This window comes from Bubalus bubalis, chromosome X (assembly GCF_019923935.1).
Source record: "Bubalus bubalis isolate 160015118507 breed Murrah chromosome X, NDDB_SH_1, whole genome shotgun sequence".
NCBI lineage: Eukaryota > Metazoa > Chordata > Mammalia > Artiodactyla > Bovidae > Bubalus > Bubalus bubalis.
This window is the reverse complement of record NC_059181.1, coordinates 22,762,152-22,784,216: the sequence shown is the minus strand read 5'-3', so window position 1 is coordinate 22,784,216 and position 22,065 is coordinate 22,762,152. Positions and strand designations below refer to the sequence as shown.

The following is a 22,065-nucleotide window of genomic DNA, read 5'->3' as shown; positions in this document are numbered from 1 at the left end:
CGCCTGGGCTCCATACAAAGCCAATTAATACCAGAATCTCAGTGGAGCATTTTCCAAAAAAAACAAAAAGCTTCTCCAACAATTCTAGTATCAGCCCGTTAAGAACCACTGCTTCAACAAAATTTTATGAAAGATAAAATAAGCAAAAATTAAAATGCACAGCACAGGAAAAGTATCGAAAAAGGGAGAGTAAGTTAAAACCCAAAGGGCTCACCCTTTGCTACCTCCTCAAACTACCAAAGATTACTAATATTAGGATATACATCATAATCTTATCAATTAGGCTATTAAGATAAAATAAAGCCTGGAAAGATCTTTGCTACTTAACTAAAATCATCTGGTGTTTACAATACTTTCCAATGGAGGAAGGCTGTAGGGTTTCAGGCGTAAAGCAATGCAGAGACAATCGCAGGGCACCAGGTGGAGTAGCTGAAAACTTCAGGCTCTAGTTTCCTGTACTCTAGTCCAGACAGGGAAAGGAGAGAAAGGCCATGTCCATGGAAACAAGCCCTCATGCCTGAAAGGATAATTTTATTTGCATCTATTTTCATTCAAAATTTTAAAAAATAAAGCAACATAAAATATGGGGAAAGGGAAGTTGGTCTTTGAGAGTTTGCACGTTTTTACTGCTACAACAATCCTTCAAACCTGGAGCTACTCAAAGATGAATCATGAAAAATAAGGACAAAGACTTTATTTCAAACAGATTCAGTGGTATGTCTACTACAGCAAAGTCAGGTTGTAGCAAACAGTTTCCTTTCAAATCTGCACTGATGTATAAATTAGACATTATTTGGGAATGACTAACTTCTGGTAAAATGTAGATTCAATCCAACATGATGCTAATTTCTATATTTATTGTAGGCTCTATTTCAGTACTAGAGGTTAAATTTTCATCACCAAAAAATGAGAATAATCTTACAGCTACTACTAAGGTAATGAGCTGTGAAATTACTTTCCCACTACTGTTCTGAAAATATACCCCTAGACTGTTAAGAGAAATTCCAATTTCATTCAGATCTGTTATTTAATTCTTCAGTCATCATCTACTGTTGGCTTGATTGTCACTCCTCTTCTTATTTGACCCCAACCAATTAAACTGCAAAATGAAAATAAAAGAAATCATGAATTTTATATCAGCTTCATTATCATTACCACATAATCACATGACACAACTAGTTTTACTTGCCTATCTGCTCAAATGGAATGTTTCCAAAACCTGCCCCTCCAGAAAGAAAGCTCACACTATCTTCATAGACCCAGAGATGGGCTCTGGCCAGAAGGACTGACAGGAAAAGCAAACAGAAAGTTGCTACTATAAACATGCTCAACTTCGCAAATACACCTGCCCCTTCAGAACCACTAATGAAGAACATTCCAGTCCACCCAAGGAACCACGCTGACATACAAACCACTTCAGTCTGATTTTTTTAAATTCTTTTTTCCTCTTTGAAAAAAAAATTTTTTTAAATCATTCGCAGCACTTCAACAGGTCACAATGGCTTTATCACGACTTTAGCTGGTAAAGGAAATTAAGAGATGACCTAGAGGAGTAGATAATCTATAAACAGATTACTCTCAACAGCAGAGGGATTTCTGCTCCATCTCTGTTTCAATGTCTGCTCTAGTCAATGGCCAGGACAGATTGCTACCTAAATTGTAGGTTCCAGAACAGAACTTACCTAAGCATGGGTTAAAAACAACAAATCTAAAGAATATAAGGATCATTCAGACGTTCTCATTTCTTTTAATAATTTTAACATACTTGCTTATTTTTAAGCAACGTCTAAAATTTCATTTGGACAGAATCCTCTTATAATATTAGTAGACACACAACAAGATCATTCCTTTAAAAATACACTGGGGAAAAAAAAAGGAAAAAAAATGATAAATAAATAAAATACACTGGAAATCAGTGTGTCTATAACAGCAAAGAGTATAATCACATGAGAGTCAAATCAAGCAGGCATAAATCATCACAAAGCAGGATGGTTTACTAAAAGTTTAACTCTGTCTCAATTAGAAAGTAATAATTCAGATCTTCTGAACAGTACATGATTAGATCATCCTGAGGCATTGTGCCAGGGAAGCCTTAATAAGGGAGGTAGATAGGAAGAAACAAAAGCAAACCAAAGGTGATTTAAGTAATTATGTGGACAATCAGGACACATAACACTCTAATGTAGAAGGTTTATATGAGACTAAGCAGGAGGAATTTAAAATGCGTTCAAGTAGACTTCCAGGAAGGTCCTGAATCAGAAAGTAGTGGGAAGTTACTAGAAATTACTGAGTACTGCATGAAAAAATGTTATAGGAAGACTAATTTTGACTGAATGCTTAAATAACAGTAGAAGAGGCATATTAGCAATCTTTTGCACTGACTTTTAAGTGTGAAATGATGATGGTATGGGCTACAAAGAGGTCACACAGAATAGAAAGGAAAGGGTAGATTTAGTAACTAACCAAGAAAAGAGGAGAGAGAGGAGTCAACAATATGTGTATGCTTCCAAGTTCTATCCACTCAAAGGGCCCTAAAGAAACAGCACCTTTGGAGAAGTGAGCACCCCTAGCACCCAAATCTTCATTTCTAACACCATTTCCCACTAAGAGGAATCAGGGCTCCCTGGAGAAATGGCCAATTCTAAACTGGAGCAGGAGAGAGACACAAGGTGACTTCAGAACAACCTGTGCCAGAAAGTAAGGAACTATTAAAAAACAAACCCAACAGAGACATACTGAAGCTTGTGCAGCTTCCAAATTGTCCATGGGGTTGTGATTTGCTTCAGAAAGCAAAGTAGATGGTTTACCTTCTGGGAAGACAAAAGTCATTTTCTCTGAAAAGCCCTCTTATATAGTTGGCTTTTGCATCCTCCAGAAATAGGAGGGCAAGGATTGATGCCTCCTGAGTCTGGGTTTCAGTTGAAGTAGAGAGAATACAGTGGCTATTCCCCAAAAGTCCACAGTGGGGTATAGTTATCTCCAGAATACATCACTGTTAATTTAGCATGGGTTTCGTGACAGTCATAGAGATGGATCCCTTAATAAAATAATAGGTTAAAAAAAATGGGGAAATATCAACAGGACATAGGAACCAGTGTGTCTCCTGGACAAATTCTAGACATCAATATAAGTAAGGATAGTAATGAATCAGTAAGGGCCTGCTGAATAAAATGGACTCCATGAATGCATATTATAACTAGGTAAGTAAATAATGGGGAAGAAAGAATGTCAAAATGACAAATGATGAGTGGCAGAGTTAGAGTTTGGGGGGATGGGTAATCACCATTTTGTGATCACTATAATCAAGCTCAATTCAGACAAAAATCATCAGTGGATGCTAAGCTAAATCCCTCCCCCGAAGGGGAGGGGAGGGTGTGATAAGGAACAGACTATTTGCATAGGTTCTCCCCTCAAAAATACTAATTCACAAGCGTAGAGTAACTATAGGGTGGAGAAACTGGCTAATGCCTTGCCTGTATGATCAAAATTAACCTCAACAAGGAGCAATCAGGTATCATGTGTCTCTAGTTATGACTCCCTGAGGAGACATCACCACCTACCTGAAAATATTCTAACCAAGAATACATAACCTGAACCTAATCTTAGGAAACATCAAATAAACCCAAATGGAGGAACAATCTAGAAAGTAACTAGCTTGTATTCTTCAAAATTGCCACTGACAAGTAAGATAAGGAAAGGCTGAGGAAATTCCAAATTAAGAGATCAAAGAGCCATGAACACTAAATGCAGTGCATGACCCTAGACAGGAAGGAGACAGAGGACATTATCAGAACAAGTGATAAAACTGACTGTAGACTTTAGTATTTTAACAATGTTAAGCGTCCTGAAAGTGAAAGTAAAGTCGCTCAGTCGTATCCAACTCTTTGCAATCCCATGGACTGTAGCCTACCAAGCTCCTCTGTCCATGGGATTTTCCAGGCAAGAGTACTGTAGTGGATTGTCATTTCCTCCTCCAGAGGATCTTCCCGACCCAGGGATTGAACCCGGGTCTCCTGCACTGCAGGCAGACGCTTTACCGTCTAAGCCACCAGGGAAGTCCTTAAGCTTCTTGAAGTGGTTATATAAGATAATATTGTTTTTAAGAAATATACACCAAAGTATTAAGAGATAAAGGGGCAACCTATTTCTCAAAAAAAGGTTCAGAAAAAGGTATTAAATTCATTGGTTTTTGCATAGGTTGTGTCTATCACAAATCAGGCCTAGAAATACAGATTTCAAAATCATCCGAATAAACAGTTGAGAATTAAAGCCGTGGTACAATAACCGTTGCCTTCAAGGTAAAGTGTGTTTGTGAGTGTGTTAAGTAAACTGTGTCTTTTTTATTAGACACTGACAAAGGCTAATAAACTTACCGCCAGTGTTTCTCAACTCTTCGGCTAAGTGCAATTTTTTCTCCTACTTCTGTGCACACAGGATTAGTCAAGACGATTTTACCCAAATCAGCCTTGACTGCACTAACTCTTCCTCCTGTCGACAGGGATCCTATATTCACCATAAGCACTTCATTCTTAGACAGCTTTTGTACCTAAGGAAATCAAGTGGTGAAAAATAAACCCCCAAATCAAGAAGATGCTTTCCAAATAACTGCTTATTTTTCTACCACCTTACCAACAAAAGACATCAGCTATTTTTCATCTCTGCCAACCTGATTTCAGTTAAGACTTTTAAGAAAAACATACAGATAATAGGAATTATGTCATTGTTATACAGGACATACTGTTTCCCGTTGTTTTACTTTAGACTGCCATATGCAAGTTCTCGGTTTTCGGGAAGTTAAATTTATTTATCTTCTCTCTTTTCTTAATCCTATCTTAACTAAAAAGTATGAACCTCAAAACTGGTCTTAACGTCACTGGCACTCGAAGCACTTACTTTCGCTGCTTTCTTGTCTCCTTCAGTGCGAACACCTAGAAGCCTTCTAAGCAGGAAATAGGAAATTTCCAATTCTGTGAAGATCTCAGGTAAAGCTCCAACCGCACCAAGTACTTGCCCCACCATTCTGTCAGCCCGGCACAAAGTGGGGTCAATTTTTGTTCCAACTCCTGATCCAAAATAAGATATATATGGTCCAACATTTTATTTCCTATAAAGCTGTTTACCCAAAAAACTTATTCAAACTAGTACAGCACATACCTACCTACACATTTTAATACACAACTTATATTTTCATACCAATTTATTGGCTACATAGATGTGACAATAGTTATCTGAAGGAAGAGAATTGTAAACTCACAGGTTAGTTGGGTATTTGAGGACGAGTCTCTTGATTTAAATTGTAAGCAAAGGACAAACAGAGATAACAGCCTAAATAAAAAATGAATCTGAATATCCATAATGAAGGCTGAAACAATACAAAATTCATGAGTAGTTTACAGGATGTTTACCCGCCATTTTCCCCCGAAAGAATGATCAAAAAGACAGCTTAAAGATTTTACGTGATTCCTGGGATTGATTTCAAAATATCTTAGCTGCATGTCTTGCATGGAGGAGAGAAGATATAAAGATGAGGCAAGAATGGTAAAGTATTGGGAATTCCCTGGCGGTTCAGTGGTTAGGAACTGGCACCCTCACTGTTGTAGACCTAGGTTCGATCCCTGGTTGGAGAACCAAGATCCTGCAAGCCATGTAGCACATCCCCGCTAAAAAACAACTGTAAAGTATTGATAATCTTTGAAATTGCATGGTGGCTACATGACCACATGTTACACTATTCTCTGTACTTTTATGTTTGAAAAGTTCCATAAGTTAAATTTTAAAAGTCCCAAGAGTTTCCTTATTTACAAAACAAACAAAAAGGATAAAATTATACACAACTAATTACAAAATAGAAAAATGAATTAAACACCTAAACATCAGAGAACAAAAAGACGAACTCCTTCACACCAAACATTTTCTTTAATCCAAAAGTTACTAACACCTCTGACGAATTCTCACTGTATCTTGCCTTTTTCTGGTATCAGGTAATACGCTACTGTACTAGACCAGGAAACCCATATATTATTTCAGTAACAGCAAGATAATAGAAGTTATCATCTTTAATTCCCACCTCAGTGTTTAACTATGATCTACCATGATTTAATTGACATTTGTAGGTAACTCTCTATTTGAAAATCATACAAAAACAACAAAAAAACCACACTACCCCAAAACCATGTTTAAAAAAAACCTACGGTTAGGTATTTTTAGATTTTAGGCCATAAAATTTACTTTGGTACTGCTAAAAAGGAGCTACTTTAAAAATTAAACCAAAATTCTTGTTTAAAAATAATTTTCACAAACACATGAAATCATCATATGACCTAAAATCAACAGCTTAACCACATATACATTCCCCTACCCTGCTCGATCATTAAACATCAAACGCTGATTCTTGTTATGTTTGACAGAAAACAGCAAAATTCTGTAAAGTAATTATCCTTCAAAAAGTAAAGAAATAAAGTGGCAAACAAAAAACCCCGTAGGGATGAGAGGAAAAGCCTTACCAATAAGACCTCCTGGGGCAGCATACTGAAGATCATTATGCTCTGCGAAAAGCGATACAATTTTGGAAAAGATAGGTTTACACATGAGTTTTCCTTCACTGTCTTTGGAAACAATACCAGGTCGAACTTCTATCTCCTGGCCCACCTGTAAAAATATAAATTAATAATTAGAATTTGTGGGACAACACCATTTTCATTACATACGAAAAGTTCTAACAGGAAGACCACAAAACTGAAAAGTCATCCTTATTTCAAAGATCACTATTAAAAAAAAAAGATGTGGAAGAGATCTTCAAATTCAGAACCATCCAAATGTTTTGAACAACCTATCATATAAGCCTATCGCCAATTTAAATGTGCTTCATATTCACAGAAGCCTATGAAGTTTGAGGTCAAACACACTCAAAAGATATACTACTAAACAAAGAAATCTACATCAAGTACTAGACACCATGAAGAAAAAAATTATTTTTCAATTTGGAGTGTCTATACTATTCTCCTACTTAGGACAAGAGAAAAAATAAAGCAAAAGCACAACAATCAAAATCCAGTTTACCTTTAATACTCCTTTTAGAATACTACCACCAGCTACACCCCCCTTAAGGTCATCAACTTCACAGCCAGGTTTGTTGACATCAAAGGATCTAATAACTAAAAGAAAACAAAACAAATTAAAGCCAATTCTATTCACTTTAACTTCAGAAAAATTTATTTTTTTGTAAGTTAACTTTTCTTAAATAGTAGACACACAAAATTTATACAAGGAGACTCTGTCATAAAGTCTAATATTATTATTGCAGCTAAGTATACTGCAATTTTAATTATGCTGGAAAAAGTAGAAATAACTTAAAAGTACATTGATAGGAGGCATACTATGGTACACCCATAGTATGGAGTATCATGCAGCTGTTAAAAAAAAGACTGTTAGAGGGGAGAATAGTTTGAGAGAGAATGGATACACGCGTATGTATGGCTGAGTCCCTCTGCTGTCCACCTGAAACTATTACAACATTGTTAAATACCTATACCCCAATATAAAATTAAAAGTTGAAAAAAAAAAAAAAAAGAATGTTAGAGTATATGTAATAATGTAGAAGGATAACCTTCATCTGTTGTTCAGGAAAAAAGAAAAGACTAGTTATGCATAGTATGATCCCACTTTCACATACAAAAACTGAAACAAGAAACGCATTATGTTTATAAAGGTGCACAAACAGTACACACCAATTGTTAACTGTAACTTCAGGGCTAAGGGGTGAGGCAGGCATTGTGGACCTTTCTGGTCATATACTTTATATGACTTCTGCAACCAAGATTTAGTTTCAAAACTTCAAAACAACCCTAGGACTACGTGACCTGCACTTTAGTCCTGAGAGCAGGAACCATTAACAAGGGGTACTCATCACAATAATCCAAGAGAACCCTGCCCACAACACACAGAAAGGGCTGGGGGGCACCTAGGTGAAGCTTCAGAGGGTTCAAATGTCTGCTGTGAAAAGGTTCCACCATCTGTGTAGAAACCACGAGTTTAAATTATGAAGTTATACTAATATTGATATCACAAACTTAAACAAATGAGAGAGATGAATATCTTCATTAATGGTACAATGAAATCATTTGTCTGGAAGTCCTAATATCCTGTTTCTAACTAAAACATAATTCCATAAGGCATACTTTATTGCTCCATCTTGATCATGTAACATAACATATACCAAGCACAAAAAGGCTAAAAGTTATGTCTGTATTCAGGACTCTCATCCAGTAATGCAATCTAACTCTGCTAATACAATCTCAAAATTAACTGACTTCAAAAAAAAGTTTTTTATGGAGACTGTAATTTATTATCACCTCTGCAAAAATCATTGGTGATTCCCTTAAAGAGGAATCAGCAATGTGGGAAAGATCAAATAAAAATCCTATTACTTACCAATAAGTCTGGGTTCTGAAGTAAAGTCTCTTGGGGGTACTGGAATTTTCTTTACTATGTACTCACAGACAACTTCAATATTGTATTTTAGCTGAGCAGAAATTGGGATAATAGGAGCGCCTTCTGCTACTGTACCTATAAGACAAAATTTTCAAAAGATCAAAATTCTTCAGTTTTATAGAACTTGTTCTTTATATAAAATGATGCCTAAATAGGCATAAATATACTCACATATACCCACAGCAACAGGCAGAAAATGGTAATTCTTTTCAGAAAAGTGTCAGTATTCTATGTTTGTTTTTACTCCTGAAAATGAACACTATTGCATTCAAGGGGGAAACACTCAAATTTTACTAATAGATATTTAATATACCAAAATAATAAAACTGTTTAAAGGATTAAAATACTTAACACTCCTGGGAAAGACCATTTTACTAGTTGAAAGGTTTCTTTAGTTCAGTTCAGTTGCTCAGTCGTGTCCGACTCTTTGCAACCCCATGAACCGCAGCACACCAGGCCTCCCTGTCCATCATCAACTCCCAGAGTCCACCCGAACACATGTCCATTGAGTCGGTGATGCCATCCAACCATCTCATCCATCGTCCCCTTCTCCTCCTGCCCTCAATCTTTCCCAGCATCAGGGTCTTTTCGAATGAGTCAGCTCTTGGCATCAGGTGGCCAAAGTACTGGAGTTTCAGCTTCAACATCAGTCCTTCCAATGAACACCCAGGACTGGTCTCCTTTAGGATAGACTGGTTGGATCTCCTTTCTAATAACATGCAACTGACCTCCCAATAAATGTCAAAACAAAATTATAGTCTCTTGCTAATCAAAGACTAAATGGCATACATAATATCTGCTCCTTATTAATTAAATGTCTAACAGGTTCATGAAAGAAATGTACCAAACACAATGAGGCTTTAATCAAAATGAGACCTTTTTTGTTATGAGAGAACTGGACGCAGAAGAAGTCAACCTTTCTCACAAGAAAAACAAGGCTAAGAGAGAATCTAATGTCAACAATAAGATGTCTTCCCTGAAATGAAAAACACCATGCCATTAAAGGAAAGGAACACTAAAGATAAATCACTATCAGTTCCAATTCTAAAAGTAGCTACTCAGTAAGGATAGTGTAAGACTGAAGTTTTTTTATGGATTTTAAAAAATATTTTTTTGCCCATGCCACAGAGCTTGTGAGATCTGTTTCCCAATTGAGGGATTGAATCAGTGCCCTCAGAGTGAAAGCAGAGTCCTAACCAGTGGACTGCCAGGGAATTCCCAAGACCAAAGTTGTTTTTTTTTTTTTAAAGCTTTTGTTTATTTTACCATCACTGAGGAAGATTTTTATTAGGTATTATGGCTTCTTACCTTGAACAAATGCAAGGATCTGTTCATACTGTTCTTTAGCCTGGCTTTCTTTTACCAAATCAATTTTATTTTGTAGGATCAAAATATGCTTCAGTTTCATGATTTCTATAGCAGCCAAGTGTTCAGATGTCTGAGGCTGAGGACAAGACTCGTTACCAGCTAGATGATAAAGAATAAAAAAGATACATGAGAATTAGCTAGAACTATCTATCAGAATAGGAAAATCCATAAGAGGCAGATTAGTAGTTGCCAGGGAGTGAAGGAAAGGGGGATTAGAGTGACTTCTTAATGGGCACGGGTTTCCTTCTAGGGAGACAAAAATGTTCTGGAACTCAATAGCGCTGATTCTTATAAAACACTGTAAATGTACTTCGTATCACCAAATTGTATACTTTAAATAGCTATACTGCTAACTTTTATGCTATGTATATTATACTATTAAAAAAAACAAAACAAAACACCTAGCTGATATCTAAAAAAGGAAATGCTTGAATGCCCTAACCCTATTCAAAGCAGAAGTCCTGGATTGTTGCCAAGCATTCAACTTTTGCCCCTGCTCCACCCCTTGTGCCTGCATTCACTGGAATCTCCTGATTATCAGATTCTCTTTCCTGGTCTTAAGCCAGTAAGCTAAGAATCCACAAGTTTGGCATTTCAGGGTCTGCCCTTGGCTTTTGCTCAAGCACAAGGTATAGCCTGCTGGCTGTATCCAGTTTTAGAGATGCTCTGACCTGGTCAAGCTCCTGAGAGATGGGGAGTAATTAAGGGAAGACACTTAACACAGTCCATGAATTTCAACTACTATCAGAGGCTACTCCCTAACAAATAGAGGAAAGAACACTAAAAATAACCATTGGTGTTATCAAGAAGTAGGTATGTTTTGCTGGATACTCCAATGACCATCCTCCCTAAGTGGTGATGTTTAGGTGTCTTATACTCTATCCACTCAGCCTACTTTAAAAAATTATATCCCATAGCAACAAAATAAGTTCACATAAGGTGGCACAACCCCAGACTTGAAAATCGCAGTTCATCTACTAGACTTCAGCACTTATTATAAATGAAATTTGGATCTAATAAAACCATTATTCACCAATGTTGTAGTAAACAGTTCAAAGATGCTCACACAAAAAAATATAAAACTAAAATAATAAATCATTTCATGGACCCAGATTTTTGATAGCTGGAAGACAAGGATGTCATACTGGTTGACATGTTAGTTCTCATTCCTGTCACCTTTAGATACTGGATATAGTCATTAAAGGCCTTAGTTTCCCTTTAAGTATTCCATCTTGGATTTGCTCCACAGTGATTTGTTGGAACCAATTCTGATGTATTTACCTATCAACAGAAGAGCGGCATCCATCACTGCGGCACCGTTCAGCATAGTAGCCATCAGAATATCATGGCCAGGACAGTCAACAAAGGAAACATGCCTAACAAATTAAAAAATAACCATCAGTCCTAAGATCAATCAATACATCAACATTCGAGTTAGATTCCCTAAAATTAAACCCCTTGAAGTATAGAATGTCAATACTGCATAAGAATATGCAAATAATTATTTCTGTAAAGTCAAGCAGTTTCAGGACTTGGTGTTTCTAGACTTTAGAAATACGATCACCTACTGGCTCAATTATACTTCAGAAAGAAATAAAAATTTCACTGAAACAGATGAGATTTGTAATTAACAGATCTATGGTTACCAACAGTGGGGTTGGGGGAAGAAGGAATCAGATGAAAGCAGTCACAAACTTTTTTAAGATAAAGTACCAGGGGTATAACATACAATAAAATAAATATAGTTACCACCACTATATGTCATACATGAAAGTTGTTAACAATAAATCCTGAGTCTTCATCACAAGGAAAGATTTTTTTTTTATTTAAGTTTATATCTATATGAGATGATGGATGGTCACTAAACTTACTGTGAAAATCATTTCAAAATGTATGTCAAATTATTATGCTGTATACCTTAAAGCTTATTACAGTGCTGTATGCCGATTATATCTCAATAAAACTGGAGGGAAAAATATAAAATATGAAAAGAACAAAAATTACCTATTGGCTAAGAGTAAAATCACTGCAGATCATTACAAAGCAAATGAAATTAGTTATGTATAGAAATAACTGAAGAAACACAAACTCCCAAATCTAATCAAAGAAAATATGGTATAAAGTAAATACCTGGGAATGTCATTGATTTGAAAGCTAAAACTGTTAACAGAATGGGTAGTGCTATCTGAAAAAATTTGCCAAAAACTTCTCCAGCATCTTGAAAAGCTGGAAATGCCAATCAGAAGTAGAGATGGCAGCACTATCTTAACAAAACTATGCTACTCATTCGGAACCATTATTTTTAATAGCTGTATACTCACACTCATAATCTAAAATAGGGGCACCAAACTGCCCCACTGTCATAACCACTCATGCACATCATGACTGCTTTCCTAACACAAGAGCAGAAATAAGTAATTCAAAAGAGAATCTGTGACCTGCAAAGCTGAAAATACTTATTATTGGGCCCTCTCCAGGACAAGTTTGCTGATAAGGGCCACAAGTAGGGTGAGGCAAGTGAGGCACTAAACACGCATGCAAAATTTAAGGGTATACCCAAAAAGCCAGTAATCAAAACAAAGAATATTTAAGTACTTAAAAAAATAAAAATTTATACAAGAAAATCCAAGATGAATAAAATACAAAAAACTTACTGAAAACAGGATCAGCAACGATGCCATGCCAAAAGCAAAACAAACAAAAAATCCAGTGATAATGAAAAGAAAAAAACAGTAATTTGAGCCTCTCTTTATTTTACTTTAGGAATTCCCTAAATTCCTAAATTCCAGTGGTTAGGACTCCAAGCTTTCACTGCAGGGGGCCCAGGCTCGATCCCTGATCACAAGGCATGTGGCACGCCCCCCCAAATTTTTAATTTAAAAGTAAATAAATAACACTGTTTACTTGGATTGTTGTTGTTTATTTGCTAACTCATGTTCCCTCTTGTGACGTCATGGACCATAGCCCGATAGGCTGCTCTGTTCATGGAATTTCCCAAGCAAGATTACTGGACAGGGTTGCCATTTTCTTCTCCAAGATTCTTCCCACCCAGGGACAGAACCTGCATCTCCTGCATTGCAAGTGGATTCTTTACTGCTGAGCCACCTGGGAAGCCCTTATCTTCATCTTGATTACCAGGCCTGATTTTTTTCTTAAAGCATTCTCCCTCGCCTCAAACTCTGAGTTTCATTCACCTCTTCCTAGTCCCAGCTCTGCCTCGCTCTACAGCTTCCTTGTGGACATCCCCAATCACCATAAACATCACCAGGTGGATATCAGTATCCTCTGATAAAGAATATATAATCATATTCAGAAAATAAATGGGTTACAAGTCCTTGTATTTAAGAGAGGGGATTAAGAATGGCTTTGTTCCTTTATCTAAGACACAAAACCAACACTGTTTAAGAGAAATTTAGGAAGCCTGGCAAAAAGAATCCCTTAAATCCAATGAGCTGTGTTTCTGTCTCATTTTGCTTATGTGATACTTTTCCTTAGGAGCACTTACACATATGTGTCTTAAGGTAGTTTTAAATACTTGACTTTTCAAATTACTGTCATTATGGACCAGAAAAACAAAATAATGGAAAAATAAAGCCATTCAACAATTAGGTTCATTGTTTAACATCTCAATTAAATATCTCAAAAAGTACAAACCACACGACAACAAAATACGAAATGTTAAGTCAAAAAAGGTCACCTGACTAATTTGAAGTTCCCTTTGGTCCCTGGAATGTCTGTAGGAAACTCATCAGGTGTGCTACTTCCACAGGATCTATAACATTCTGGCCGAGGACAACTTGGGTCATCAAGTTTATAAATCTAAAAGTTTCAATGAGACAAGACTTGGATTTGTTATCTGCACACTCAACAATTAAAGTTGAGTTTTTCATTTCACTGTACACAGCTCACCTTAGCATTAGCATAGCCAAGTTTGATTGTAATATTTCTTTCCAGTTCATTTTTGAAACGGACAGTGTGGACTCCAGAAATAGCTTTTACAACTGTAGATTTCCCATGAGCTACGTGACCAATTGTACCTACAAAGTACAAAAAAATTAATTCAAGTGCATTCAGTTACACCACATATTTTTTCAATTTTAGAGTAGAAAACCCAAAGCCATAACTCACTGTCAATATCACTGTAAAACCAACAGTGACTGATTTTTCCTCTTACATATCCCTGATTACAAAAACTCATGATGATACAGGACTGAAGAGAACCTTCCATGTGACAACCTTGTTTTAAACCATACTGAGCATAATAAAAGCTATCCATCTTTAATCACAGAAAACAGTGCCTTCATTTAAAATAAACACTTGTAAAAAAGTGCATGAAACTTTGTATATCAAGGAACTTTTCAGCATTTTCAGAGCGAAGTAAGTATGAAGAGCCCTGACACACAAAAAAGGAATCCATGGAAACAAGAAAAAAACTCAGGTATGATTATAGTAATGCTATTAAGGCTAGTACGTATCTTACAACTTTTTTAAGAATCTCAAGGTACAGCCTTACTTTTAAGGAGGTTTTACTGTTTTTGTACAGACTCTCAAATACCCCAAATTTACACTAAGTCAACATAACTTCTCCTCCAAAGTTCCAGGTGCCAATTAAGGGGGAAAAAAAACCACCCTAATTATAGCTTATGCACATATCAAACAAACTTTCACAAACTCTGCTCTTGCAACATCCTTGTGTGGCAAGTACAATCACATTTCCCCTCTTCTTTACTAGATGACTACATATCACCTTATGCTATTAAAAGTTTTCTTTAAGTCTCTACCTTTTCTTCTCACCTAGTCTATAAGCTAGACATAGGCAACAGGGGCCTCCCACCAAAAATCTAGCAGATGCATTGCTACCAAGAGCTCAACGTCTATTTCTCAAATATCTGCATCTTCATGTAATTCAGGTACTTACACAAAGGCAAAGATTAAAATTATTTGCTGGAAATCAATCAAATCTCCAAGTTATTCTTATCTCACCTATATTAATTGTGGCTTGTCTGCTGATAACTTCATGTGAAAGTGGCGTCAACTTGGAAACATCCTGCAATCAAATATTTCTATGTTAAATCACTGTACATAAGATGAATCAGAATTTTGACTTTACATTGTTACCTACAGCTCGCTACCATTTGAATAGCCCTCTTCTACTTTTAAAGCGCTTTTCCTGTACAATCTTGCATTCTAGAAAGCACTAAAAGTCCTTCATCCTTACACACTGATTATGGGAGATGTAGAGGCTCTGGGTCCCCCAACCTTGAGAGCATTAGCACTAAGGAATGTGTAGATACTTCTTTCTCAAAACTTCCAAAGTGAAGAGCCTTAATGACACTTAACACTAAGTTTCTAGCCAAATCATTCGGGAGGCTCGGGGCCCCACGACCGCACAGCCCCATGCCCAGCTCCCTGACAGAAGCGCGTGGGGCAGCGCGAGCGCGGCTTTGGGCGCCGGGCTCCAGGTCTCCCTCCTAACTCATGTTCCTGACCGCCCGGCACCGCCTCGTTCCACAGCCTTGCGGGAGGCCCGGTCATCCCCACTCCTGAGCGCATAGCGCATACTTCCAGAGCCGTGCCTTACCAAAGTGGCGAGATCTTGCCGAGAAAGGTGCGGCTGCCCTAAAGTCACACCAGCCTCACCCCCCGCCATCTTGCATGGAGAGGAAGGAAGTCGGCCGCGTCCCTGCCTGACCGCGCGCAGGACCCCTAGTGCAGGGCTGAGCAGCGGAGGCGGAAGGGCTGGCTAGGGCCCAGGCCTGGGAGAGGAGGATGGCCGCAGCAGCGGAGGCCTCACTGTTTGGACTTGTCTCTTAATTAATTTGTATAGTGCCTGCCGGCAGGCTGACTAAAAAACACAAGGCCAAGTTTCGGGATCTACTCGCGGCAGATCTGTTGGATATTTGTGCAGGCAACGGTGCGGGCAGCCCCAATAAAGGCCCCTAACGAGGCGGGCGATGCCACCGAGGCGCGCGCTGACTAGGGTGAACCCACTTCCGGTTCCCCTAGGGATGGCCGAAAGTTTCCCGGAACCTGGGATTCTTATCTGGGGTGTGAGGATAGACTGTTGGAGTGTCCTTCTTTACCGATTTCCATAATTTATTAAGACGAGATCAGCCCCGGGTCCGTCTCGCTTGTGACGGAGTTCTTGGCCGCGAGGTGGCCGCGTACCGAGCTGGCGGGCGGTGAGGAGGGCGCCCTCAAGCGGATGTTTTGCGACCCAGAAATGGCAAAAGCAAAGTCTCTAACTTGTTCTCACCGAGAGGTTTCTAGAGCCTGGGAGGTGGTCCATGGTGTAGGACTCCATGCTAATGGAGTTAGCACAGGATAGAAGCTAGGTGTCGTGAGAGCGCCCAAAGGTGTTTTGGTTTTTTAGCCGATCCGAATCTCTATTTTCTTTACTCTTTCTCCTTTCTAAATATTCATTGTTCTTTTTCTGCAGCTAATGAAAACTGAAGGTCTTCAAATGTCATGTTTGCGAATACAGACCGTATTCAGCGGAAATTGGGAATCATTTTTTTTTTAATCCCAAGAACATAACAGTCTGTACACACATATTTTTTGGAAAGCTTAAATATAAGAAAATATAATTAAAAGTCACTCTAAAATCAAAAGTAAAATTATTCTTTGGGGATTTGTTTAAAAAAAAAGTGAAAAGCAAAGTGTAGTGAATGTACTAAAAGCTACTTAAAATCTCTTAATGTACTTGAAATTTTTTGTTAAAAGCTATTGCTTTTTTGTGTGACTTCCTGATTTTCAGTAAAATGTGCATATAATAACAATAAACTGTATTCTGTGTGAAAAAAAGATCTGAGAAAGCCCATTTTTTCACTGGACCTATTACCAATAAATCGGTATTTTAAAATTTAAAGATTTTTGAGACTTTCTTAATCCCTTTTTCAATAAGGTTCATTTCTGTTTAAGCATTTCTACACTTTGTAAATTTTCTCTCATGTACAGGTCTTCATTTCTAGCCAGAAAAATAGTGTAAGGAGAAATGAGTATGTATTTAGGTTATCTGTGGTCATTGACTATGTAAGCAAGATTACAATGAATATGTTTTCTATCAGAGAAAGACAAATACCACATATGGAATCTATGGATTCCATATATATGGAATCTAAAATATGACTCAAATGAACTTAGCTATGAAACAGAATCACAGACATAAAGAACAGACTTCTGGTTGTCAAAAGGGAACAGGGTGTGGGGGAGGGATGGTTTGGGAGTTTGGGATTAAATGTGCACTATTATATAGAGAGTGGATCAACAACAAGGTCCTTCTGTGTAGCACAGGAAACTATGTTCAATATCCTATGGTAAACCATGATGAAAAATAATACGAAAGAAGTGGCTCAGTTGTAGAGTCCGCTTGCAATGCAGGAGACCCGGGTTCGATCCCTGGGTGGGGAAGATCCCTTGGAGAAGGAAATGTCAACCCACTCCAGTATTCTTGCCTGGAGAATCCATGAACAGAGGAACCTGGCAGGCTACAGTCCATGGGATCACAAGAGTCGGACACAACTGAGCGATTAAACCTACCTACCTATATGCTGCTGCTGCTGCTAAGTCGCTTCAGTCGTGTCTGACTCTGTGCGACCCCATAGACGGCAGCCCACCAGGCTCCCCCATCCCTGGGAATCTCCAGGCAAGAACACTGGAGTGGGTTTCCATTTCCTTCTCCAATGCATGAAAGTGAAAAGTGAAAGTGAAGTCGCTCAGTCGTGTCCGACTCCTAGCGACCCCATGGACTGCAGCCTACCAGGCTCCTCCGTCCAAGGGATTTTCCAGACAGGAGTACTGGAGTGGGGTGCCATTGCCTTCTCCGACCTACCTATATACATATATATAAAACTGAATCACTGCTGTACAGCAGAAATTAATACATTGTAAATCAACTATACTTCAATAAAATCCATATATTTTTCTTTTTAAATTTATTTTTAATTGAAGGATAATTGCTTTACAATATTGTTGGCTTCTGTCATACATCAACGTGAATCAAAGGTATACATGTTCCCTTCCTTTTTGAACCTCCCTCGCACCTCCCACCCCATCCCACCCCTCTAGGTTGTCATTTTTTTTTTCTATCACACAAGTTTTGGATACAAGAGTTTACCTAAAATAGGAAGTTACATTTCAATAAATGTATTCATTGGTTGATGGTAGATACCGTACCATATATTGTATTTGGGCGGAGGCATTTGTTTCCTAAATTTATACTAGGAACCAAATGTCTTCAACAAAATATAACTTCTAAATTTATAGGTTCCTAAATTTAGAATTTTTATATTATATTCTAAATAGTTACACTGTACCAGCCAATTCAGAAAACCCACTGAGGTAATAAAGATGTGGAATTAGTGGTGATGGTTACACAATTACAAATATACTAAACAGTGAATTGTACTGCTTAAAAAGATGAAACTTATGGCATGTGAATTATTTTTCAATAAAAATATAAAACTTGTTGGTAATAATATATAATATGCTTCACTATCAGAAACTTTTATTGGAAGTAGAAATGTCACTGAAAATAATGCTATAAATAATAATAGTATTAATATTGGCTCCAACCTTGGGAATTCTCTGGCAGTACAGTGGTTAGGATTTGGTGCTTTCAGTGCCAGAGCTCAAGTTCAGTCCCTGGTCAGGGAACTAAGATCCCACAAGCTGTGAGGAGTGACCAAAAAAAAAAAAAAGGTATACAATTCAGTGACATTTTAGTAAATTTACAGTTGTACAGACAATTCCATGGACAGAGGAGCCTAGTGGGTGACATGTAGTCCACCGAATTGCAAAGAGTCAGACACCACAGAGCGACTAACACACCAAGAATTGTGCAACCATCACGCCAATCCAGATTTCCATCACCCCAAAGAGATCCTTCATGTCAATCCCCTTTGCAGTCAATCCCCATATGCATTTCTGGCCCCAGGCAATCACAAGTAGTCTATCTCTCTATACTGATATGCCTTTTCTGGACATTTTGTACATATCATACAATATATGGTCTTTTTTCACTCAGCATAAGGATTCTGAGGTTCATCTATGCTGCAGCATCTATGAATAGTAGTTCATTCCTTTCTATTGCTCAATATAATTCCATTTCATGGACAGATCTTGATTTTTTCCACTTTTTGGGTGCTGTGAATAATATTTCCACAAACATTTTTATTTATCTTGGTAAATATCTACTTGTGCTATTGCTGAGTCCTATGGTAAACCTATGTTAAACATTCTGAGCAACAGCCAAATTTTTCCAAAATGGCTGAACCATTTTACATTCCCACCACCAATATATGAGGCTCCAGTTTCTCCTTACCAATGCCTGATATTGTCTCTTCTTTTTATTATAGACATTCTTGTAGATGTGGTTTTAATTTGCATTTCTCTAATGAATATATTGAGCATCCTTTCATGTACTTCATAGCCACTCAAATGTCTTCTTTGGTAAAGTCTTTATTTAAACCCATTTTAAAATTGGGTTGTTTATCTTACTGAGTTGCAAGAGTTCTTCATATATTCTGGATACAAATCTTCATCAAATGCGTGATTTGCAAATGTTTTCTCCCAGTTTGTAGCTTGTGTTTTCGTTTTCTTAATGGTATCTTTGAAGAACAAAAATTTCTACCTTTGATGAAATCCAATTTCTTTTATGAATCTTGCTTTGGTTGTCAAATTTAATAACACTTTGCCTAACCCAAGGTAATGAATACTTAGTCCTATGTTTTCTTCTTAAAGGTTTATGGTTTCAGTTATTACCTTCCAGATATGTGATCTATTTTGAGTTAATTTTTGTGTACAGTGTGAGGTAAGAGTTTAACTCCATATTTTTGCATGTAGATATCCAATTGTACCAGCACTATATACTGAAAAGATAATCCTTTCCCTATGGAATTGTCTTGGCATGTTTGTCAAAAATAAATCTGACCATAAAAATGCTTATTTTTGGACTCTCACTTCTGTTCCATTGAGGTACAAGTGTATTCTTATGCCAGTACTACAATGTCTTGACTTCTGTAGTCATATAATACATTTTTAACTATGTTCTTTTTCACAACTGGTTTGGCTCTCCTCGAGCCTTTGAATTCCCATGTAAATTTCAGGATCAGCTCGTCAGTTCCTGCAATAAAGTTTGCTGGGTTTTTGATAGGGATTGTTTTATTTTGGGGGTGGATTATATCCTTTTATTCCTTTGGAAACTCTCAGCGTACATTTCCTAGTAATAATTACTGTGTACTGGGCATGGTGCTGAGTGGTTTGCAGTCATTTCTGCATTTCTTCCTTACAATTACCCTTGGAAATTTTCTATATCCTTACAAAGGTGAAAAAAATTTTTTGATGTGTACAATGACATTTATTTTTCCACAAACATTTTCTGGCCTCTATGGCAGCATGGACAATAGTAGGCAAGCAGGTTCTGGAATCAGAACAGTTCAAATCTTAACTTCTTCATTTTCCATCTATGTAAATTTAAATCATGTACTAGCTACTCTGGGCTTCCCACATGGCGTAGGTGGTAAAGAATCCACCTGCCAATGTAAGACAGGTCAGTTTGATCCCTAGGTCGGGAAGATCCCCTGGAGAAGGAAATGGCAAACCATTCCAGTATTCTTGCCTGGGATATCCTACAGACGGAGGAGCCTGGTGGGCTACAGCCCATGGGGTTGCAAAAGTCAAACACAACTGAGCACGCATGCACCAGGCACTAGCTATTCTGTGTCTCAGCAACTTAATCTGTAACAAAGGGCTAGAAATAGTATTGACCTCAAAAAGGAGTAAATGAGATAATATACATCCAACATTTGACAAAAGTAAGCAAGTTAATACCTGGTAGGTGTTAAGAAGTCATGTATACCAGATTTTGTTCATGACCTTCTTTGTCAGGAACCCTGGAGTAACTGACTGGAGTAAAGGTTAAAGGAAATGAAATCTCAGTACGAACTGAGCGTAGTCTTACTAATTATAAATATCTTTCTTCTAAATATTTGCTTGTTTATCTTCACTTCCATCTTTGTGCTGTCATATAGAAAGGTACAATTATTGGCATGTACTGCTATATTTAAAATAGATAATCAACAAGGATCTACTGTATAGCATAGGGAACTCTGCCCAGCATTCTGTAATAACCTAAATGGGAAAAGAATTTGAAATATATACACGTCTATGTATAACCAATCACTTTTCTGTACATCTGAAACTAACGCAAGATTGTTAATCAACTATACTCCAACATAAAATAAAAATTTTTTTAATTAATTGCCCTAAGGCATAAAGCAAAGCAGTGGGTGATCTAGGATTTGAATCCATGCAGTCAGACCCAGAATCCATGTGTTGAAGCATCATGCTGCAAGTATCCTGCATGGCTCTCTGGTGAAGCTGACCCAAATGCCACAAGCACATGTTGTTTGCTTGTATAAGGAGAATACTTCTGATAGGGATTGCTTTGTGTGGGTATGTGCTCAGTTGTGTCTGACTCTGCGACCCCACAGACTGTGTAGCCTGTCAGGCTCCTTCATCCATGGAATTCTCCAGGCAAGAATACTGGAGTGGGTTGCCATTTCTTACTTCAGGGGACTGTTTTAAATCTGTAGGTAAGTTTGAAGAGAATCACCACCTTCTTGACCTTGAGACTTCCATTCCCAGAGGGCCATCTAGCCCCACCTATACGGCCCTCCCCAGTCATGCTTCCAGGACAGTGGGACTCTCAGCCAGGCCTAGGTCCTGGCTGTTCAAGCGTGCACCCTCTCACCAGCTTGCACTCTAGCTAACCCCGCCCCAAGCAGAAGAGGCCAAACTAACTTACCCAAGTCCCTACATGCCCTGTATGGACAAAGATATTTTGTCCTGAGACAGCTATGCAATCGCTGTGTTTTTTTTTTTTTTTTTCCCCAAAGAACTTAGAACCAATAAATAACCTCAGAGCCTAGATTCAATCTCGTCTCTATCCTTAACCACAGTCTCCAAACCCTAAAGCTGTGCTCCTGGCAACAGTCATTACTGGCGGCTTTTCTTCACTTCTTTCATCAAGCAAACACCATATAGCAGCTTTTCATTGCTCCCACTCACTCAACTCGGCCACTCACACTTGGGACGTCAGTGTGTGTGTGTGTGTGTGTGTGTGTGTGTGTATGCACATCTACTGAAATGCAGAACTGGTGAATATGCGGCTTGTATCGTGAGGCTTCTGAAGTATAGTGCTGCTTT

General features: G+C 37.9%; 1 protein-coding gene across 2 annotated transcripts; it reads right to left on the bottom strand.

The window, feature by feature from the left end:
• Positions 1-679: 679 nt before the first annotated feature.
• On the bottom strand, positions 680-15,591 carry EIF2S3 (eukaryotic translation initiation factor 2 subunit gamma). 2 transcript variants are annotated; one of them, XM_006072178.3, is made up of 12 exons: positions 15,440-15,590; positions 14,842-14,905; positions 13,768-13,895; positions 13,556-13,677; positions 11,140-11,234; positions 9,799-9,957; positions 8,431-8,565; positions 7,060-7,154; positions 6,504-6,648; positions 4,894-5,063; positions 4,374-4,546; positions 680-1,099 (listed from the first exon to the last, which is right to left on the bottom strand). In XM_006072178.3, exons 1-12 carry the CDS (start codon positions 15,506-15,508, stop codon positions 1,036-1,038), a joined length of 1,419 nt encoding a protein of 472 aa, XP_006072240.1. In that variant the 5' UTR covers positions 15,509-15,590; the 3' UTR covers positions 680-1,035. The 2 variants fall into 2 exon arrangements, with proteins under 2 accessions (XP_006072240.1, XP_006072241.1); XM_006072179.3 differs by having other exon boundaries at positions 1,027-1,860; positions 15,440-15,591.
• Positions 15,592-22,065: the final 6,474 nt, after the last annotated feature.